This window comes from Borostomias antarcticus (assembly GCF_949987555.1).
Source record: "Borostomias antarcticus genome assembly, contig: scaffold_248, whole genome shotgun sequence".
NCBI classification, from domain to species: domain Eukaryota; kingdom Metazoa; phylum Chordata; class Actinopteri; order Stomiiformes; family Stomiidae; genus Borostomias; species Borostomias antarcticus.
In genome coordinates, this window is record NW_028176557.1 from 37243 (window position 1) to 55000 (window position 17758).

Below are 17758 nucleotides of genomic sequence, written 5' to 3' on the forward strand. Positions count from 1 at the left end.
AGAAAGATACGCTAGTTATGTTATTGACATGAGATTCAATGTTCAGATCAGAGTCGACTATGACCCCTAGATTTCTAACCTGGTGTTTGGTGTTTAGTGCCAGTGTATTTAAATGTGTGTGTGTGTGTGACCTCAGACAGGTGAGGGGGAGGGCTCTGTATGACCCTGGTGACCTCAGACAGGTGAGGGGGAGGGCTCTGTATGACCCTGGTGACCTCAGACAGGTGAGGGGGAGGGCTCTGTATAACCCTGGTGACCTCAGACAGGTGAGGGGGAGGGCTCTGTATGACCCTGGTGACCTCAGACAGGTGAGGGGGAGGGCTCTGTATGACCCTGGTGACCTCAGACAGGTGAGGGGGAGGGCTCTGTATGACCCTGGTGACCTCAGACAGGTGAGGGGGAGGGCTCTGTATGACCCTGGTGACCTCAGACAGGTGAGGGGGAGGGCTCTGTATGAGGCATGTGTGAAGGCGAGGAACGTCGGGGTCTTGCAGGGGGTTGGGTTCCACCAGTGGCAGGGGGTTCTAGGTGGGGGGAGCAGTGTGAGGTTCAGGTGGTGGGTGCTGTATAAGCCCCCCATCCCTAAAAGGACTGGGGACTTGCAGTGGAGAGTGGTGCACAGGGCCCTGATGACCGAGCGCTTTCTGGCCGGGCTTGACCCCGGGGTGGGGGAGGGGGGCCCATACTGTGGTGAGGTGGAGACGGTGGTTCATGTGTTTTCTGTTTGTCTTGTTCCTCTGTTTGTGCTGTTACAGCCCTCATGTGTGAGGTTGGGGTTTGTGTTTTCTAAGGAACTGTTTGTTTTGGGCCCACAGTACACGTGCAGGAGGAGGGCAAAGTGTGTTTTGCTCAATGTTGTGTTTGGGTGAGCTAAGTTGTCCATTTGGATTACAGGGAGGAATAAGGTGAGAGGGGCGGGGCCACGGACCCAGTCCAGGTGGTAAGGGGGAGGGTCTCTGCTTCTTAGGGTAGAATACACCTATTTTGTGATCAATAACAATGTGGCTGAGTTTGAGAGGGTGTGGGGTCTGGGGGTGGCAATTTTTACGGTGGGGGCAGATGGGTTTGATGTTTGATGTGAGCTGATGCCGTTCTGTGATACTGTGTGTGTGTGTGTGGGGGGGGGGGGTTGTTGTTGTGGGTGTGTTGACTCGAACTTCATCTTACTGCTTGATTTGAAGGGGGTGATTTGTGTATGTTAAGGAGGGTATTTGGTGTCTATTTTCTCCCTAGTGTTTTTGTTTTTGGGGAGACTAAAAAGGTTCGGGGCTAGAGGAAGAACATTTGGGGCGTCAGGTATGAGGCTCCCCCTGCAGAACACTTCTTTAGTCTCAGAGACATTCAGCTCCAAGGAGCTCTCCTCCATCCGGGAGGTCAGGGTGTTGACATACTCAGAGTATGTGGACAGTGACTGCTCCTTCCTTATCCAGACATGCACAATGTCACTTTTTGGTGAAATTTGCTGTTTTGAATCCAAAATAGGTCACCTACGTGATTCGTGCAGATCTGATTTTGGGGAAGGGGTCAAGAGCCTGAAGCGACTTACATAGAAAGATAATAAATCTGTGAGTCTGTGAGTGTGGACATTGGGATTGAGCCAGTGGAGCGTGAGAATCTGATACTGTGGATGTATGTTTGGATCTGTATGCGCGGGCATTGACAGTCAGTTAAAAAGCAGCAAGCGAAACTGAGTTCAAACTCAGTTCACTAGTCACAGTACAGCGCAAGCCCAATCTGGGACCTGCTGTTTGGAAAAAGCCAAGATGCCACAGTGCTGTGTGGAAGTGCGTGCCAGCCACAAACCTCCATAGAGAAGATCAACTGAAACCCCCAAAAGTAGCCTACCTGCAGTCGTAAAGCCCAGGAACATATCCCCCTCACATTTCAAAATATAGGCTTTATCCCCACACTTTTCTAATCTCTCAAATTACATTTATTTTGCCTGCCACTCTTGGGCGATCACTCAGCTGTTTGTCTGCTGTGTTTCTCTCACTGCAAGGTAACCGCAGCGAGGTAACAAGCAAAACCTGCTATGGATTTTCAGAGACTTGGCTGTTCTCACGCAATGAAAGCGGAATGGATTCAATTGGAGATGTGACTCGTCTCTGTATGTGAACTGTTTTATTCTTACCACTGCGTCAGGTAGGAGGAGGATATATGCTAGTAGCTAATTCAGCTCATCAAATAGTTGTGTAACTGGCGGGGCTGCTGCCCTTTTGCTCATTTCCTTTGTAAATGTGAGCAGTATCATTGGTAGCCTACGTTGCATTAAATGGGTTAATAATGTTAAATTGACTGCACTTATATAGCACTTTATATCCAAAGCACTTTACAATGGCCTCATTAAACCATTCATACACACATTCACACACCAATGGCAGTAGCTGCCTTGCAAGATGCTAGCCTGCTCATTGGGAGCAATTTGGGGTACTTGCGCAAGGACACTTGGACATGTGGACAGGAGGAGCCGGGATTTGAACCGCCGACCCTACGGTCATTGGATGATCTGCTCTACCTCCTGAGCCACAGAACTAAATTTGTACTTTGAACTTTATCTTGCTCTTGTAATTCTGTTAGATTGTGACCAGCACCAGGGTCATTCTAAAAATCATCCAATAAATGATCATTTGGTAGCTTATAATAAATAAATCCCTGCATCCCCCCCAGCAGCTGTGTTTTTCTCTGCTCAGGCCTCCGTCTCTCTTTCTCACCCCTAACCAGTTGGCATGTCTGCTTATCTGGGCCACCAGTGTCATGTCATCTGCATACTTGATCAGTGTCGGCTCCTCTCTGTTACCATGATGCTGTACCCAGAAGAGGATGGGGAGATGCTCCATCTAGAATTATTACAGCTACGTACTGAGGCCTGTGATGAAGGAATTCTTCAATCCATTAGATCAGTGTTGGGTTGACCTGTAGTTCATGAAGGTGACTCAGCAGTGTGTGTGTGTACCGTATTGGAAGCAGATGAGGTCTGTGAACAGAATCCTGGTGTAGGGGGAGTCCAGGTACTCAGCCACTGTGTGTAGGAGAGAAGGACTGGCCTCTCTGACCCCTCGCCTTGCAGGCTAACTAACGTGGGTCTAGACCAGGACGGGCACGTGCACTTCTGCCGCTCTAGGAGAAAAACAATTATGCCGCGCCTATCTACAACGTAGGCCTACAGTACCATACCAGCAGCAACAATAAACAAATGTTAATATGCCATACACATAAACTAACCAAATAGTCTAGTGTTATGTTATGTTATGTTATGTTATTTTTATTTATAATGCGCCCCCCAACCAACTGTTACATCAGCCCGGGGCGCAGCCCGGGTACAAAAAGAGACAAACAAAAACAAGGGACTGCAGAGACACAAAATGAAACTACATTTAAGACACAAGACAAGGACATAAATTATAGATCATCTGTAACAAAGAGGTGCGTTTTAAGCTGTGCTCTAAAAGAGTCCAGGGTGGTGGCGGACTTGATGTTCAGAGGAAGCTTGTTCCATAGCCCAGGTGCCATCACAGAGAATGCACGGTCTCCCTTTGTGACAAGTTTTGACCGTGGGACCTTCAGGGTCATCTGGTTGTCAGATCTGAGCCGGCGACCAGGCCTGAAGCTGGTAGGTTGGTCCAGGAGATCTTTGATGTAAGCTGGGGCGAGACCATTGAGGGCTTTGAAGACATACGTGAGGATCTTGAATTTCACTCTGCGCTTCACTGGGAGCCAGTGAAGGGAGGAGAGGACAGGAGAAATGTGTTCCCTCATCTTAGTGCCTGTCACCAGCCTGGCAGCGGCATTTTGGACTAGCTGCATGCTGTGGATGGTCTTGTCGGTGACCTTGGCATAGAGGGCATTACAATAGTCCAGTCTGGAGAAGATGAGCATTAGTACGACCCTCCGTAGGTCGCTGGAGGAGAGGAAGGACTTGATTTTGGATACTGTGCGCAGTTGGAAAAAACAGGATTGCACAACAGATTTCACTTGCTTGTCAAACTTGAGGTCTGTGTCAAATATGACCCCAAGTTTTCTGACGTGGGATCTTTTAAGTGTGGACAAACATCCTAGATTATTTCTGATCTGACTGATCGAGGTGGAGTTGCCGATCAGAAGGATTTCACTCTTGGTGTCATTGAGCTGCAGGAAGTTTTGTGACATCCACTCCTTTATGTCCCGCAAGCAGTCCTTCAGACGGTCCAGCCCAGAGGGATCGTCTGCCCTGAGTGGAAGATAGATTTGAGTATCGTCTGCGTAGCAATGGAAGGAAATCTTATGGCGATGAATGACTTGGCTGAGGGACAGCATGTGGATGGAGAAAAGGATGGGACCCAGTATTGAGCCCTGAGGGACCCCGCAGGTGAGGTTGACACGGCAGGATGAATGGTTGGCTATATTCACTGAAAAGGTCCTGTTGTTGAGGTAGGACTTGAACCAGGACAGGGCTGTGTTGGTGATGCCAACCCCCTGTTGGAGGCGGTCGAGGAGGATGGTGTGATCTATAGTATCAAATGCTGCACTGAGATCCAGGAGAACCAGTGCAGCACATTTCCCTGAGTCAACGATGAGGAGTAGGTCGTTTAACACCTTCAAGAGGGCAGACTCGGTGCTGTGGCCGGCCCTAAATCCGGACTGGAATTTCTCCAGTATGTTGTTGTGTTGGAGATAAGGCTGCAGTTGACTGAGGACAGCCTTTTCCAACATCTTTGACAGAAATGGTAATTTTGAGATGGGTCTGTAGTTGCTGGGGATAGTGGGATCTAGGCTGGCTTTCTTAAGAAGGGGCTGGACCACCGCTTCTTTTAGGCATGATGGAACGATACCTGTGGCCAGGGAGCAGTTGATGATGGACAGGATGTGAGGACCAACTGCCTCAAAAACCTCCTTAAGGAGGGGGGCAGGGACGGGGTCATGAGGGGACGTGGCTGGTCTCAAAGCGGCGGCCATCTTGGAGAGGGATGAGAGGGAGATGGAGCTGAACACGGAGAAGGTGGATGAGCATCTCAGAGTAACAGCTAGGTCCCGGGTGGAGGGTGGGATGTTTCTTCTGATGTTGTCGACCTTTTCTGAGAAAAAGGACAGAAACTCATCACACTTTGTAGGGGATGCATCCTGGATAGCAATAGTAGGAGGGCAAACAACAGAATTGATGGTTCTGAATAAAATTCTGGAGTTTGGAGCATTTGCAATTAGACTAGCAAAGTACTTGGCTCTCTCTGCTTTAACCACCCTGTGGTAGCTCTTCTTTCTGTCCCTCAGTATTTTGAGAGAGACCTGCAGGCCATCTTTCTTCCACCTCCGCTCAGCCTGTCTCCATGCTCTCCTCTCTGCTCTGGTGGTCTCATTTAGCCAAGCCACAGCCTTGGGTTTGGGCTCTTTCATCTTGAGAGGGGCAATAGAGTCCAGAACAGAACGGCAGGTGGAGTTGAACACGGACATTAGCTCCTCTGGGTCTGATGACAGCACCTCACCTGCCCTGGTGTTTTGGGCGGCAGCAAAAGCAGAGGAAAACTTAGCAGGTGTCTGGGCGCTGATAAACCGTGAGAGGCGTGCAGGACATTGGATGTTAGTGGAGGGCTGAGACAGAGAGGATTGAAACACCACAGCATAATGGTCACAGTCAGTATGGGCTGTCATGGTTTCCACATTGCTGACAGGGAGATTGACAGAGAGGACAAGATCTAAGGTGTGACCTTTTTTATGGGTTGGGACGGAAACATGTTGGGTGAGACCAAAAGAGTCTATCAGGTCCATAAATTCTCCCTCAAAGCTCCTTGTGGGATTATCAACGTGGATGTTGAAGTCTCCCAAGATCAGCACTCTGTCATGGCTGGGAATGATTTCACTGAGGAGGTCTGAGAATTGAGTTGTAAAATTCTTACTCTCTTTGAAAGACTTGCTGTCCGTTGGGCGGTAGATGGTCAGAACCAGGAGGGGGTCAGACATGCCCACTTTTACCAGAAGAGCTTCAAAACTGGAGTATGTGAGGCAGTTCAACACAGAACAGCTGTATTTGTCCTTGTGCATGAAGGCCACGCCCCCTCCAGTCTTTCCGCGTCTTGGGTTGCTGTGGTAACTCCAGCCAGCGGGGCACAGTTCATTGAGAGAAGAATAATCCCCAGGGACTTGCCATGATTCCGTGATTGCGAAGAATTACAGTTGTTGTTTGGAAATTAACTCAGACAGAACGGATGTTTTCTCCTTAACCGATCTGGCATTGAGAAGCCCGACTTTCACCGTAACTTCACTCGCAGACGAGGTAGGTGTTCTTGCCGGCAAACGCTGGGTTCGGGGCTGGATGGGAATGGGGGGTGACAGATGGATTGAGGACCGGGGGGACAGATCAGATGGATTGAGGACCGGGGGGACAGATCAGATGGATTGAGGACCGGGGGGACAGATCAGATGGATTGAGGACCGGGGGGACAGATCAGATGGATTGTCTTTGGAGAAAGTTTCACCGCTCTACCCGCACGATGTCCTCGCCGTCTACCTCACCTCTCCGGTGAATCCGTCGGTCAGTAAAGTTAACGTTACTCCAGGGCCCGAAAGGAATAACAAAGGTAGGCAATAGGTGGTTCGCCTGTGTTTGTTGATCCTCGCACCAAACGAGGTTTTCCTCCATTGAGGCACGGATGTCAAAAAGCGCTCTCCGATCATAACTGTAAATGATCAGGTTTGATTGCAAGATACTTTGACATAGTAAAACGAACAGATTAACATGAAACGCCAGGAATTGGAGTGCGTGGCTTGCTGCTGTCGGGCGTAGCGCCGCCATCATCATCACCTTTGACCTTCTCCTATCTGGGCTGTGCAACGCTAGTCTCTCTAGTTGGTGTTAGTTGTGTTAGTTTAGTGTCCTCAGTGTCAACAATATATGCATGACACAGCATTATGCAGATCCATACCAATAACACCCAGGTCTGCAGAGTAAATATAACCTGGTTCCACATTCTCTACAGCAGAGATGACAGCTCACTTACTATTAATACATTTGTATTACAATACAAATCTTACAATACAATTGTAGCTCCTTGTAATTGTGTAGCAACTCATAATGTAATAAAGGCTCATAATTTAATAACGGCTCATAATGTAATAACTTATTACATTATAAACTAACAAAAGTTCATAATGTAATACTCAGCTCATAATGTAATAAAACCATGCGCTCATAACGTTCTAACTGATTTGCGCATAATGTAATAAGAGCTCATAGTGTAATATTACTAAATACTAATGTAATTACATTATGAGCCTTACTGGGGCCGCTCATAACGGCTCATAATGTAATAATGGCTCATATAGTTAGAAAAGTGTTAATTATCATCATTTTTACCTCTGCCATTCCTGTGGGCGAGGACGGTAATGCTTTCACTTGTCTGTCTGTCTGTCAAACAATACATACAAAACGTCAAACATCAAAAAATTATTGTCCTTGCATGCCTCGCAGCCAAACGGCTGATATTAATGAATTGGAAAGTGAGAAAACCAGGCTGTTTCTCTAGAAACAGGTGTCTAGAGGACTTCCTCCATCTTCTAAGTATGGAAAAGGCCACGTCCATCCTCAGGGACATAGACCAGGGGCCTCATTTATCAAAGAGCGTGTAAATTCAGGTGTAAAAGAGGGCGTACGACGAAAACGCGGAAAATGCGAAATGTAGCGTACGACGAGAATATTTACACGCTTTTCGGATCTATCAAAAATGTCGTATGCCCTTTTCTGCACGGGAAATCCGAGACCGGCGGGGAAGAGAGCGTACGCGCACGCGCCCCGTGTTCCGCCCCCTCCACGCCCTAATCCAACCATATATGGTCAAAACCATGAGTGGCCAAACGTGGTTTCCCGGAAGGAACCGGCTTAAAAAGGTAGCGTGGAGCACCCAGGCGGGACATGAAACATGGAACGAAGAGGGAAAAAGAGGAACTTCTCGGAGACGGAGGTGCATGTGCTTGTTGGTGAGGTCCACGTGAGGAAGGCAATCCTCTTCGGAAGGTATAAATCGCCTACGTTTGTCTGTTTGCTCCTACAGCTTAGTAGCCTACTTTAGCTACGTGTTGTGCATCTAGGATTGGGCATACACGGACATACTGTAACATGTGGCTGCGAGTGAAGCAAACATTCCCAACATCATGTGGCCGGCTGAAGATTGAATTCATTCATCTTAAAATGAGGCCTTTATGTAGTCTACTTGTCCACCTCTCCCAAAGGTAGTTTGTGTTTGAACACATAGACAAGCTACAGGTCAGACAAGAAGCGCTCTGATCTAGACGGAGCACATTGGAACGCTCTGGGGCATGGAGGACCGTCTGAGGACAACCTAGAGCAGGCATGGAGGACCGTCTGAGGACAACCTAGAGCAGGCATGGAGGACCGTCTGAGGACAACCTAGAGCAGGCATGGAGGACCGTCTGAGGACAACCTAGAGCAGGCATGGAGGACCGTCTGAGGACAACCTAGAGCAGGCATGGAGGACCGTCTGAGGACAACCTAGAGCAGGCATGGAGGACCGTCTGAGGACAACCTAGAGCAGGCATGGAGGACCGTCTGAGGACAACCTAGAGCAGGCATGGAGGACCGTCTGAGGACAACCTAGAGCAGGCATGGAGGACCGTCTGAGGACAACCTAGAGCAGGCATGGAGGACCGTCTGAGGACAACCTAGAGCAGGCATGGAGGACCGTCTGAGGACAACCTAGAGCAGGCATGGAGGACCGTCTGAGGACAACCTAGAGCAGGCATGGAGGACCGTCTGAGGACAACCTAGAGCAGGCATGGAGGACCGTCTGAGGACAACCTAGAGCAGGCATGGAGGACCGTCTGAGGACAACCTAGAGCAGGCATGGAGGACCGTCTGAGGACAACCTAGAGCAGGCATGGAGGACCGTCTGAGCACAACCTAGAGCAGGCATGGAGGACCGTCTGAGCACAACCTAGAGCAGGCATGGGCAACTTTGATTATAGAGAGAGAGACACATGTTTTATCCTCACTACCCGAGGGCCAGGTTGTAATCATGCACTTCTACCAGTGGGATATTGTAACCCCATCACTCAATTAGCCAATTATAGTTACTACATTAATGAAAATAACTAAATATATGCCGGTAATCAAAGTTTATTGGATGGACTTTCAATTTTTCATATATAAATGGATTTAGTAGGACCTAGGCTAATGCTTCTATTCATTTAATGAACTCTGCACAAAACATTCCCACTCCTGAGTGGTATATATAGTCTACCATTATTTCAGTGCAACGGTGTCTCAAAAATGATGTACAAATGTTAACGCTGACACTAAGTGCACCAACTAATATTCATGTTCATAGTGCATTTTTACTCTGCCATCTCATACCATGACGTGTTTCCAATAAGCATGCATTCATCTCAAAAGCCATTAACCTTCACCCACAGGTGAATCAGTATAAAGTTCTGTGTTAATGAGATACTTGCGGCCTCTCCTGCTGACGTACAATGGACTCAATGTCAATGTTTGTGCATCAATCTGCATGAGCTGGAACAGAGTTTCATCTGTCAGCCTGTTTCTCTCTTTTGACTTGATGTGCTTCATTGTTGAGAAGCTGCTCTCGCAGATGTAAATGTTCCCAAACATGCTGGCCATTGAGAGTGCGAGTGAGTTTTTGGCCGCTCATGTTTGTTTTCGTCATGTGTTGGTCATCCATGGTGTTGGTGGTGTCGTCGCGGAGGCCGGCAGAGTGCAAACCAAGAGGAAGCAGTACTGGGCTACAGCGCTCTAGCGCCCTCTATCGGTAGACAGTACGGTTGACTACGGTTCAAATGTGGACAAATGCCGTCAATGACAAAAAACAGATATTTGGATAGCAGGTGAAATGTATTGATATTTGGAAATTGACTCGCGAGCTCTAGACAGTCTGGGGTCTTTCTCGCTCGGTGTTGTTTCACCGGTCTAGAGCGGAAGCGCGATGACGCATCGCATAATCATCCGGTCTGGACCGGAAGAAGACCAGTTGTTGTAATGTTTTTACTGTAGGCTGCCCATGGTGAAGTTTCGAGTAGATAACATTCGCAATGGCATCACCAGGCATCACACCGACGAAGATTGTAAAAGAAGATGCGAGGAGAACTACCGGTTAAGGAAAAATAAAGCAAGCGGATGTTGGAGGCGGGCTCTACAGGCTCGAGCCGGATGATGGGGCGGGCTTAAGGCAGTGAAGTAAATAGATACCAGGCCCTCCTCTACGAGGAGAGACGCGAGGCTAATAGATACCAGGCCCTCCTCCCCGAGGAGAGACGCGAGGCTAATAGATACCAGGCCCTCCTCCCCGAGGAGAGACGCGAGGCTAATAGATACCAGGCCCTCCTCCCCGAGGAGAGACGCGAGGCTAATAGATACCAGGCCCTCCTCCCCGAGGAGAGACGCGAGGCTAATAGATACCAGGCCCTCCTCCCCGAGGAGAGACGCGAGGCTAATAGATACCAGGCCCTCCTCCCCGAGGAGAGACGCGAGGCTAATAGATACCAGGCCCTCCTCCCCGAGGAGAGACGCGAGGCTAATAGATACCAGGCCCTCCTCTACGAGGAGAGACGCGAGGCTAATAGATACCAGGCCCTCCTCCCCGAGGAGAGACGCGAGGCTAATAGATACCAGGCCCTCCTCTACGAGGAGAGACGCGAGGCTAATAGATACCAGGCCCTCCTCCCCGAGGAGAGACGCGAGGCTAATAGATACCAGGCCCTCCTCCCCGAGGAGAGACGCGAGGCTAATAGATACCAGGCCCTCCTCCCCGAGGAGAGACGCGAGGCTAATAGATACCAGGCCCTCCTCTACGAGGAGAGACGCGAGGCTAATAGATACCAGGCCCTCCTCTACGAGGAGAGACGCGATGCTAATAGATACCAGGCCCTCCTCTACGAGGAGAGACGCGAGGCTAATAGATACCAGGCCCTCCTCCCCGAGGAGAGACGCGAGGCTAATAGATACCAGGCCCTCCTCCCCGAGGAGAGACGCGAGGCTAATAGATACCAGGCCCTCCTCCCCGAGGAGAGACGCGAGGCTAATAGATACCAGGCCCTCCTCTACGAGGAGAGACGCGAGGCTAATAGATACCAGGCCCTCCTCTACGAGGAGAGACGCGATGCTAATAGATACCAGGCCCTCCTCTACGAGGAGAGACGCGAGGCTAATAGATACCAGGCCCTCCTCTCCGAGGAGAGACGCGAGGCTAATAGAACTGGTTGTAACTGAACGTATCGACTCCGAGAGCGTGTCGACGGGGTGGAGCAGTCTGACTGCGCTGGGGTCTCCTCTCCAGAGGACTGGGAGGCTTGGGGTGATTCAGCTGAGGGCTGGATGTTGGAGGGGCCCTCTCCAGACTCCAAATCAAGGCCACCAGTGATGCCTTGGGAGGCTGTGAGGCCGATGATCGATAGGGCCTTCTCCTCCTCCGGGGTGAGGGAAGGCACGGTGCTCTGCCTCTCGGCGCACTGCCGCCCCCCGGCTTTTGTTGTTTCGTTGTGCTTTAACCGCATGTGGTTGAGCATTCAGCTGGTTTGCTTATGATAAGCAAGTTTCACATTGCAGATTTTGCACTGCACACTGTTTTCCCCTTCTTTCTCAAAGTATTTCCAGACTGTACTTTTACGAGCAGCAGACATGTTGTGACTGATGTGAGTAGCCTCACGCAGGTAGCCAGAAACACAGTGCGCAGGTGCATGAATAACAAAGCTTCTTTTTTTTCATAGTGAAACAATTACTCGCCATGGTTACTCGAGTACTGACGTCAACAACGAGTACTGCCCATCCCTACTTGCTAGCAAGCTGAGTTTTAGATAATTTCATAGCTGCATGATATGTTGATATCGTATGATTCAAAAGGTTTAGTACTAACTAATGTTAGCTAGCCTATCAATGTTAGAGCTACAAGGCCACAGATGGCAAGCTGAAGGTAACTAAACGTTACGTGACTGAAAGCTAAAGTTTGACTATCGACATGGAGGGGGGACCTTTGTTGGAACATAACCTCGCGTCAGGTTTCCATTCTGCTTTAGCTTGGTGCTATCGGCTGAGCATTAGCTGTGCTGTTAGAAACCCCAAGCGTGTTCCCTCCCTGGCTCAGAAACAGCCTCTCACAGGGGGTAAATAAAGTCACCGATTACAAGTGTCATCAGTCTCTGGGTATATTTTTGCCAGTCTGGCGTTCGTGTAATGCACTCTAAAGATAACTTTGAACAGACAATTATTTAACAGACAAACTCCAAATGTGCTCTCCCTGGCTCAGAAACAGCCTATCATATCCCTTGATAATAATAACATTGTTAAAGTACTGGTGTGTTTGTGTAACATTGTTTAAGTATCAGTTATAGTGTGTGTGTGTGTGTGTGTGTGTGTGTGTGTGTGTGTGTGTGTGTGTGTGTGTGTGTGTGTGTGTGTGTGGTCGGGGGTGATAGGTTGCAGGGTAGTCAAGGGAAAAGGGACAGGCTGGAGATTCTGGGTGAGCTGGATTGAGATGATCCATGATCCACTGTCCATTATCCATGGGTCTGATTCAGGGTCCATCGTTCATAGTCTTGGCATGAGGGGATGATGGTGGGAAGCTGCTGAGACAAAGCCTGTGTTTAAACCAGCTGGAATAGCTGGGTGAGCTGGACTCCCAGCTGTACAGCACACTCCTTCAGAACCCTGCCTCTGAACCTGTCTGCTCCAGGGGACTGCATAGACACGACATCTCTCCTTATACATCATGTGTTCATTGCAAATGGACCAGTTTGGTGATCTTCATCATCATCATCATCATCATCTCCCTACAGACTGAATGGATGCAGACTAACAGGGAAATGCTGCCAGAGCTTTTTAAACCAGAGTTTCTCATCTTTGGAATGAGACTCTTATCAGTGACATGATGGGAGATATTATGAACTGTTATAATCATAGCAGATGATCAGCTGGATGTTCCCACTAGAAACAGCTAAACTACAGTAACTACAGATAAACTACAGTGTAAACCTACCTGAACTCTCATGAGGAGTTTCATTGGTTGGATTGGAACGTCTCAGTACTACAGAGACCAGGCTTTTCCATTTCTATAATAAACCTGGAGTCTCAGAGCATTCTTATTTAGCATGGGTTACAAGGAAGAGAAAGCATATCAAAAATATTGACTGACCAAAAAATATCACTTTGTATTCAAGAATCTGACAATGTGTGAACCAGGGCAGATCCAATGTTCAAATATTTGTCTGTAGGAAGATGGAATATAATCCTTCAACTCTCTCTTTTCACCAGCAGAGGGTGGTAATGTGTTTGTATCGATGTGTTTCTACAGTCTGTCGGGCTGCATGGTCACAGAGGAAGGCTGTGTCTCTCTAGCCTCAGCTATGAGGTCAAACCCCGCCCACCTGAGAGAGCTGGATCTGAGCTTCAATCACCCAGGAGACTCAGGAGTGAAGCTGCTCTCTGCTGGACTGGAGGATCCACACTGGAGACTGGAGACACTCAAGTAAGGAGAGAGTTTTAAATCAAGTGGAAGAAAATCACCCAGTGTCTCTTATGTAGCCCCCCTCTCTGAACTAGATGGTCTCAACCTTCACAGCCTACGAGTCTCTTGACAGAACAGACACAAATCACCCTATAACCAGAAGGGCACTTTGAGAGTGCAGACCTCCACCCATGATGCATGTTGTCAGCATGTGCAGTAGCATTAGAGAACCTAGAGGAGACAAATGTCAACAATATACTGGTGGTGCATCAGCTGGGGTTGGTCCAACAGGTGCTCTTCAGCTCTGCTCTCTGATGTATTTCAGATACCTAGATAGCTACATATGACAGGACCGACAGCAGTCATCTGGCTAGCTATGAGCATAACTAGCTAATTCAAAGCAGTTGATCTTTGCCTTCATGCCATGATTCAATTATTTTGGTCCTAATACCCGCAGCAAATACAGGGATAAACAGCCATGGATGTATTAAACATGGCAAAGTACCCGTAGGTGCTGGTCTGGTCTCTCTGTCGTGGTCAACAAAAGTGAAAAATGATTTTTCAATGAATTTGGATCCTCCCTGTGATTCAGATCCGCTCTCTCTAATTGAATGGGTTCTTCCTTGGCTCATGCTACAGTCACCCTTCCACGGGAACATAGGTCTGGTAGTTTTTACATAATCCTGCAATCTACCTGTAACTAACAAACACATAAAGCCCAAAACTGGTGACGTCTCATTGCATCATCCTCATCATTCCTCTGCTTATTCCTACAGTGTGGATCATGGTGGAGAGATCAGGATCAGACCTGGACTTGGAAAATGTGAGTATTGACATTGATTATTCATGTGTCTTAACTGAAGCTGAGTTCACCACCATTATCTACTTGGGCCTAGAAAACAGGGGTCATACAAAATACAATACAATCTGTCACAACTGTTCAAACACCTAAGAGCTGCTTACACTTGAACTATATTCATAGTGATGGGTACATATGCACACACACACACACACGCACATACATATGCACACACACACACACACACACACACACACACACACTCATAATTGTTGGATCAGCACCACGTCATGTCCAGTCCCTGATCAGAATCCGGTGAGAGGAGAGGTTTTTAGAGCCCTCTTAAGTGGTAATGACGGGGATCTGCTCCCACTAAGCTTTGGTATCAGTGTTGGATCCTCTGATGCTGTTGTTGGTATCCATAGAGAACAGGTGGATGGAATGATGTTAATACTCTGCTCATTTGTTCTGAGGAAGTTGGTGATAATCTCACTCTTCTAATGGTGCTCATGTTTCCATAACAGTGCTTTTCAGTGGCGTGTGGTGCGAGTAGCCAAGGGAGGCAGTGCCTCCTCCCAAATATGAAATGAAACAAATAATTGATAAAGCAAGATTAAAATAAGAAAAACTGTAAAAATATATATCTACATTTAACATTCATGGATTACCCAAAACATTTTATCCTGGACAGTCATCAATCACAGTGTCTTTAGGTTCACCCTCCAAAACGTGTTTCTATCAAACCCAGAATCAAAGGATTTGAGTACTCAAGATGACTCTGTGTGTGAATTAGCTCATGCCTGGTTAGAATTGAGAGTTCTAGCTGCTGTTGTATGTGTGCTTGTATTTTCTGTGTATTTGTTGGAAAGGGGTTTATTGATGATTGGCCTACACTGCATGTCAGTGTGGTTGTGCTGGTGACTGTTTGTCATCCATGGCAGAAGAGTTCACAGTGCAGTGGGACTCAGAGCTGTCATTATTGCTAAAGTCTGGAACCTTGTTAGACCATCCTGGTCCCTGGAGAGAAACAGACTGTGAGCTTGTGGGGTCAGGATGGTCTCTTGAGGTTATAGGTCACAGCTTCCTTGTCTGTTTTGGTGTGTTTGTGTCTTTAAGTGTTTCAGACGAAGGGAAGGAGGAATGTGAGTTAAGTTGGGCTACAAGGTGAAGAAGCCTCCCCCCTTGGCTCTCCTGACTTGGGGAGAGGGCCTGTCCTTTCCATAGGTCATGAACTAGATAGGGAAGCGTGTGTGTGTGTGTGTGTGTGTGTGTGTGTGTGTGTGTGTGTGTGTGTGTGTGTGTGTGTGTGTGTGTGTAGTTGGGGGTGATAATGTAGGGTAGTGAAGTGTAAAGTTGTCACTAATATGACTTAATGATCATTTATTGTCTCCACAGTCTCTCTCTCTGTACCCAGACTTGGGTCTGATTCCCACAGGCGTCTTTTTAGAATGTCTCTGCTTGTCCTTGGGTTTACGTCTGACCTGGTCCAAAGTCAATTCATGTATATTCATGTTTAAAGACAAAGACAGAGAGAGAGAGAGAGAGAGAGGGGGGGAGAGAGGGTGATTTGGGCATGTTTATGTGTGTAGAACCTGGGAAGTGTGTGTGAGAGAAAGATGTGTGTGTGTGTGTGTGTGTGTGTGTCAGTGTTAATTTTGACAGCCAATTATGATTTTGTTTTAGTCATAGTCTTTTGACTAAAATGCCATTTAGTTTTAGTCATATTTTAGTCATCTGACTTGTTTTAGTTTTAGTCTAGTTTTAGTTGACTAAATATCATTACGATTTTAGTCGACAAAATCTACCATAGATTTAGACAACTCAAATTTAACAGGCTTAGTTCAATCAATCAATCAAGTTGGATTCATATAGCGCCCTTCATGAAACCCAGAGCGCTTTACAGAGTCCAGTATTCATTCAGACACAGTCATACCGGTGGTGGTAAGATACATCTGTAGCCACAGCTGCCCTGGGGCAGACTGACAAGCGTGGCTGCTTCTGTCAGACAGTTTCATAATGAAGCATTCCTCTCCCCCAGTCTGATGCTAACTGTGTTTGTGCCTGATATAGCAAGCTATAACATTATCATGTCAGCACTATTTGGCTAGTCAGGCTAGCTAACATCAGGCACAGGCTAGCTAACGTCACACCGGAGGAGAGGGGCTATGTAGCCAGGTAGCTAACTGTTAGTGTCTTATCCATCTAGCTACAGTATAACATTAGACAGCAGCAGTAGTTGCTTAGCTAGCTTACCCAGACTAGCTAACGCTAGATACCCCCGCCAGCCGCCACAAGCATAGCCCCACTTGTTGCTAGCTAACCTGTGCCTAACATTAGCTAGCCACTAACGTTAGCGTTGCAATGATCAGACACTTCAGTTCTCCCCCGCCACAAACCTACGTGAAACACTGGTTTCTTTTAGCTTGTATTGTATTTGAAGTATTTCAGAAACACACCAGCTTGGGTTTAGCTAATACAGTAACGTTAGCCGGGGGTGGGGGGTGCTTACCTTCTCGTGAATTTCGGGATGACTGTTCTCCAAATGTCGCTTTATATTAAGTTTGTTGTATTTTTGCCAGTAATTTCACCCCACACGGTTTACAAATGGTTTTGTTTTCCTTTGCATCAAATATGAAGTTTATCCAGATGTCTGCTCTCCTCTTTCTCCCGGTGTGTGCGAACGTTGACAAAGACATTTCTGAACTGTGGTAATTTACTGAACAGTTCAGGCGCAGCAGTCGTATGCTGTTAGTTGACTTCCCGCCGGCCGGTGTAGCAACGGTACTATTCAAATGTAGGCTAAATACACACAGGCTACCTGTAGGTTGCATCCAACTCGTTCTATTAATACATCCATGATCCAACTGCGCACATCCCGAACCTCGACATTCTGATTTGAACTTTTCCCATACGTCCCTCCATAACCATTTTAGTCTAGTTTTTATTTGTTGACGAAAATGTGAATAGATATAGTCATAGTTTTTGTCATCATACATTCATTTTTATTTAGTTATCGTCTCGTGACGATAACCCAAAAAATGTCGTTGACGAATAGTTTTCGTCATAGTTCTCATCAACGAAATTAACACTGGTGTGTGTGTGTGTGTGTGTGTGTGTGCGCATGTGTGTGCAGGTGAATTGGTGTCAGGGGAAAGAGGAGAGGAGAGGAGTGTGTTTTGTACCAGTGTGTCTGTATGCAGGATCATTAGTTGTGAGAGGGAACTACCACAGTAGTTAGTTGGACTAATGAGCCACAATGACGAGGAGGCCTATAGAAGGGAAGTGGAAGATCTAACACTGTGGTGCCATGACAACAACCTCTCCATAAATGTCCCTAAGACAAAGGAAACCATTGTTGACTTCAGAGAGAACAGGGGGAATCACACTCCCATCTCCATCAATGGGACATCTGTTGATATTGTTGATGGCTTGAGATTCCTCAGCACACACATCTCAGACACCCTCACATGGTCTCTCAACACCAAGAGCATCCTCTAGAAAGCACAGCAGAGATTGCACT

At 47.6% G+C, this 17758-nt stretch overlaps 1 protein-coding gene across 1 annotated transcript in view; it reads left to right on the forward strand.

Annotated features, from left to right (window-relative positions):
• Positions 1-17758, forward strand: part of LOC311328364 (uncharacterized protein) — a gene marked incomplete at its 3' end in the record, with an annotated part of 61044 nt that overhangs the window by 33354 nt on the left and 9932 nt on the right. The window contains exons 5-6 of the mRNA XM_084462343.1: positions 13287-13460; positions 14216-14262. Coding sequence (XP_084318469.1) covers positions 13287-13460; positions 14216-14262 — 221 coding nt within the window. The remainder of the gene's footprint in view (positions 1-13286; positions 13461-14215; positions 14263-17758) is intronic.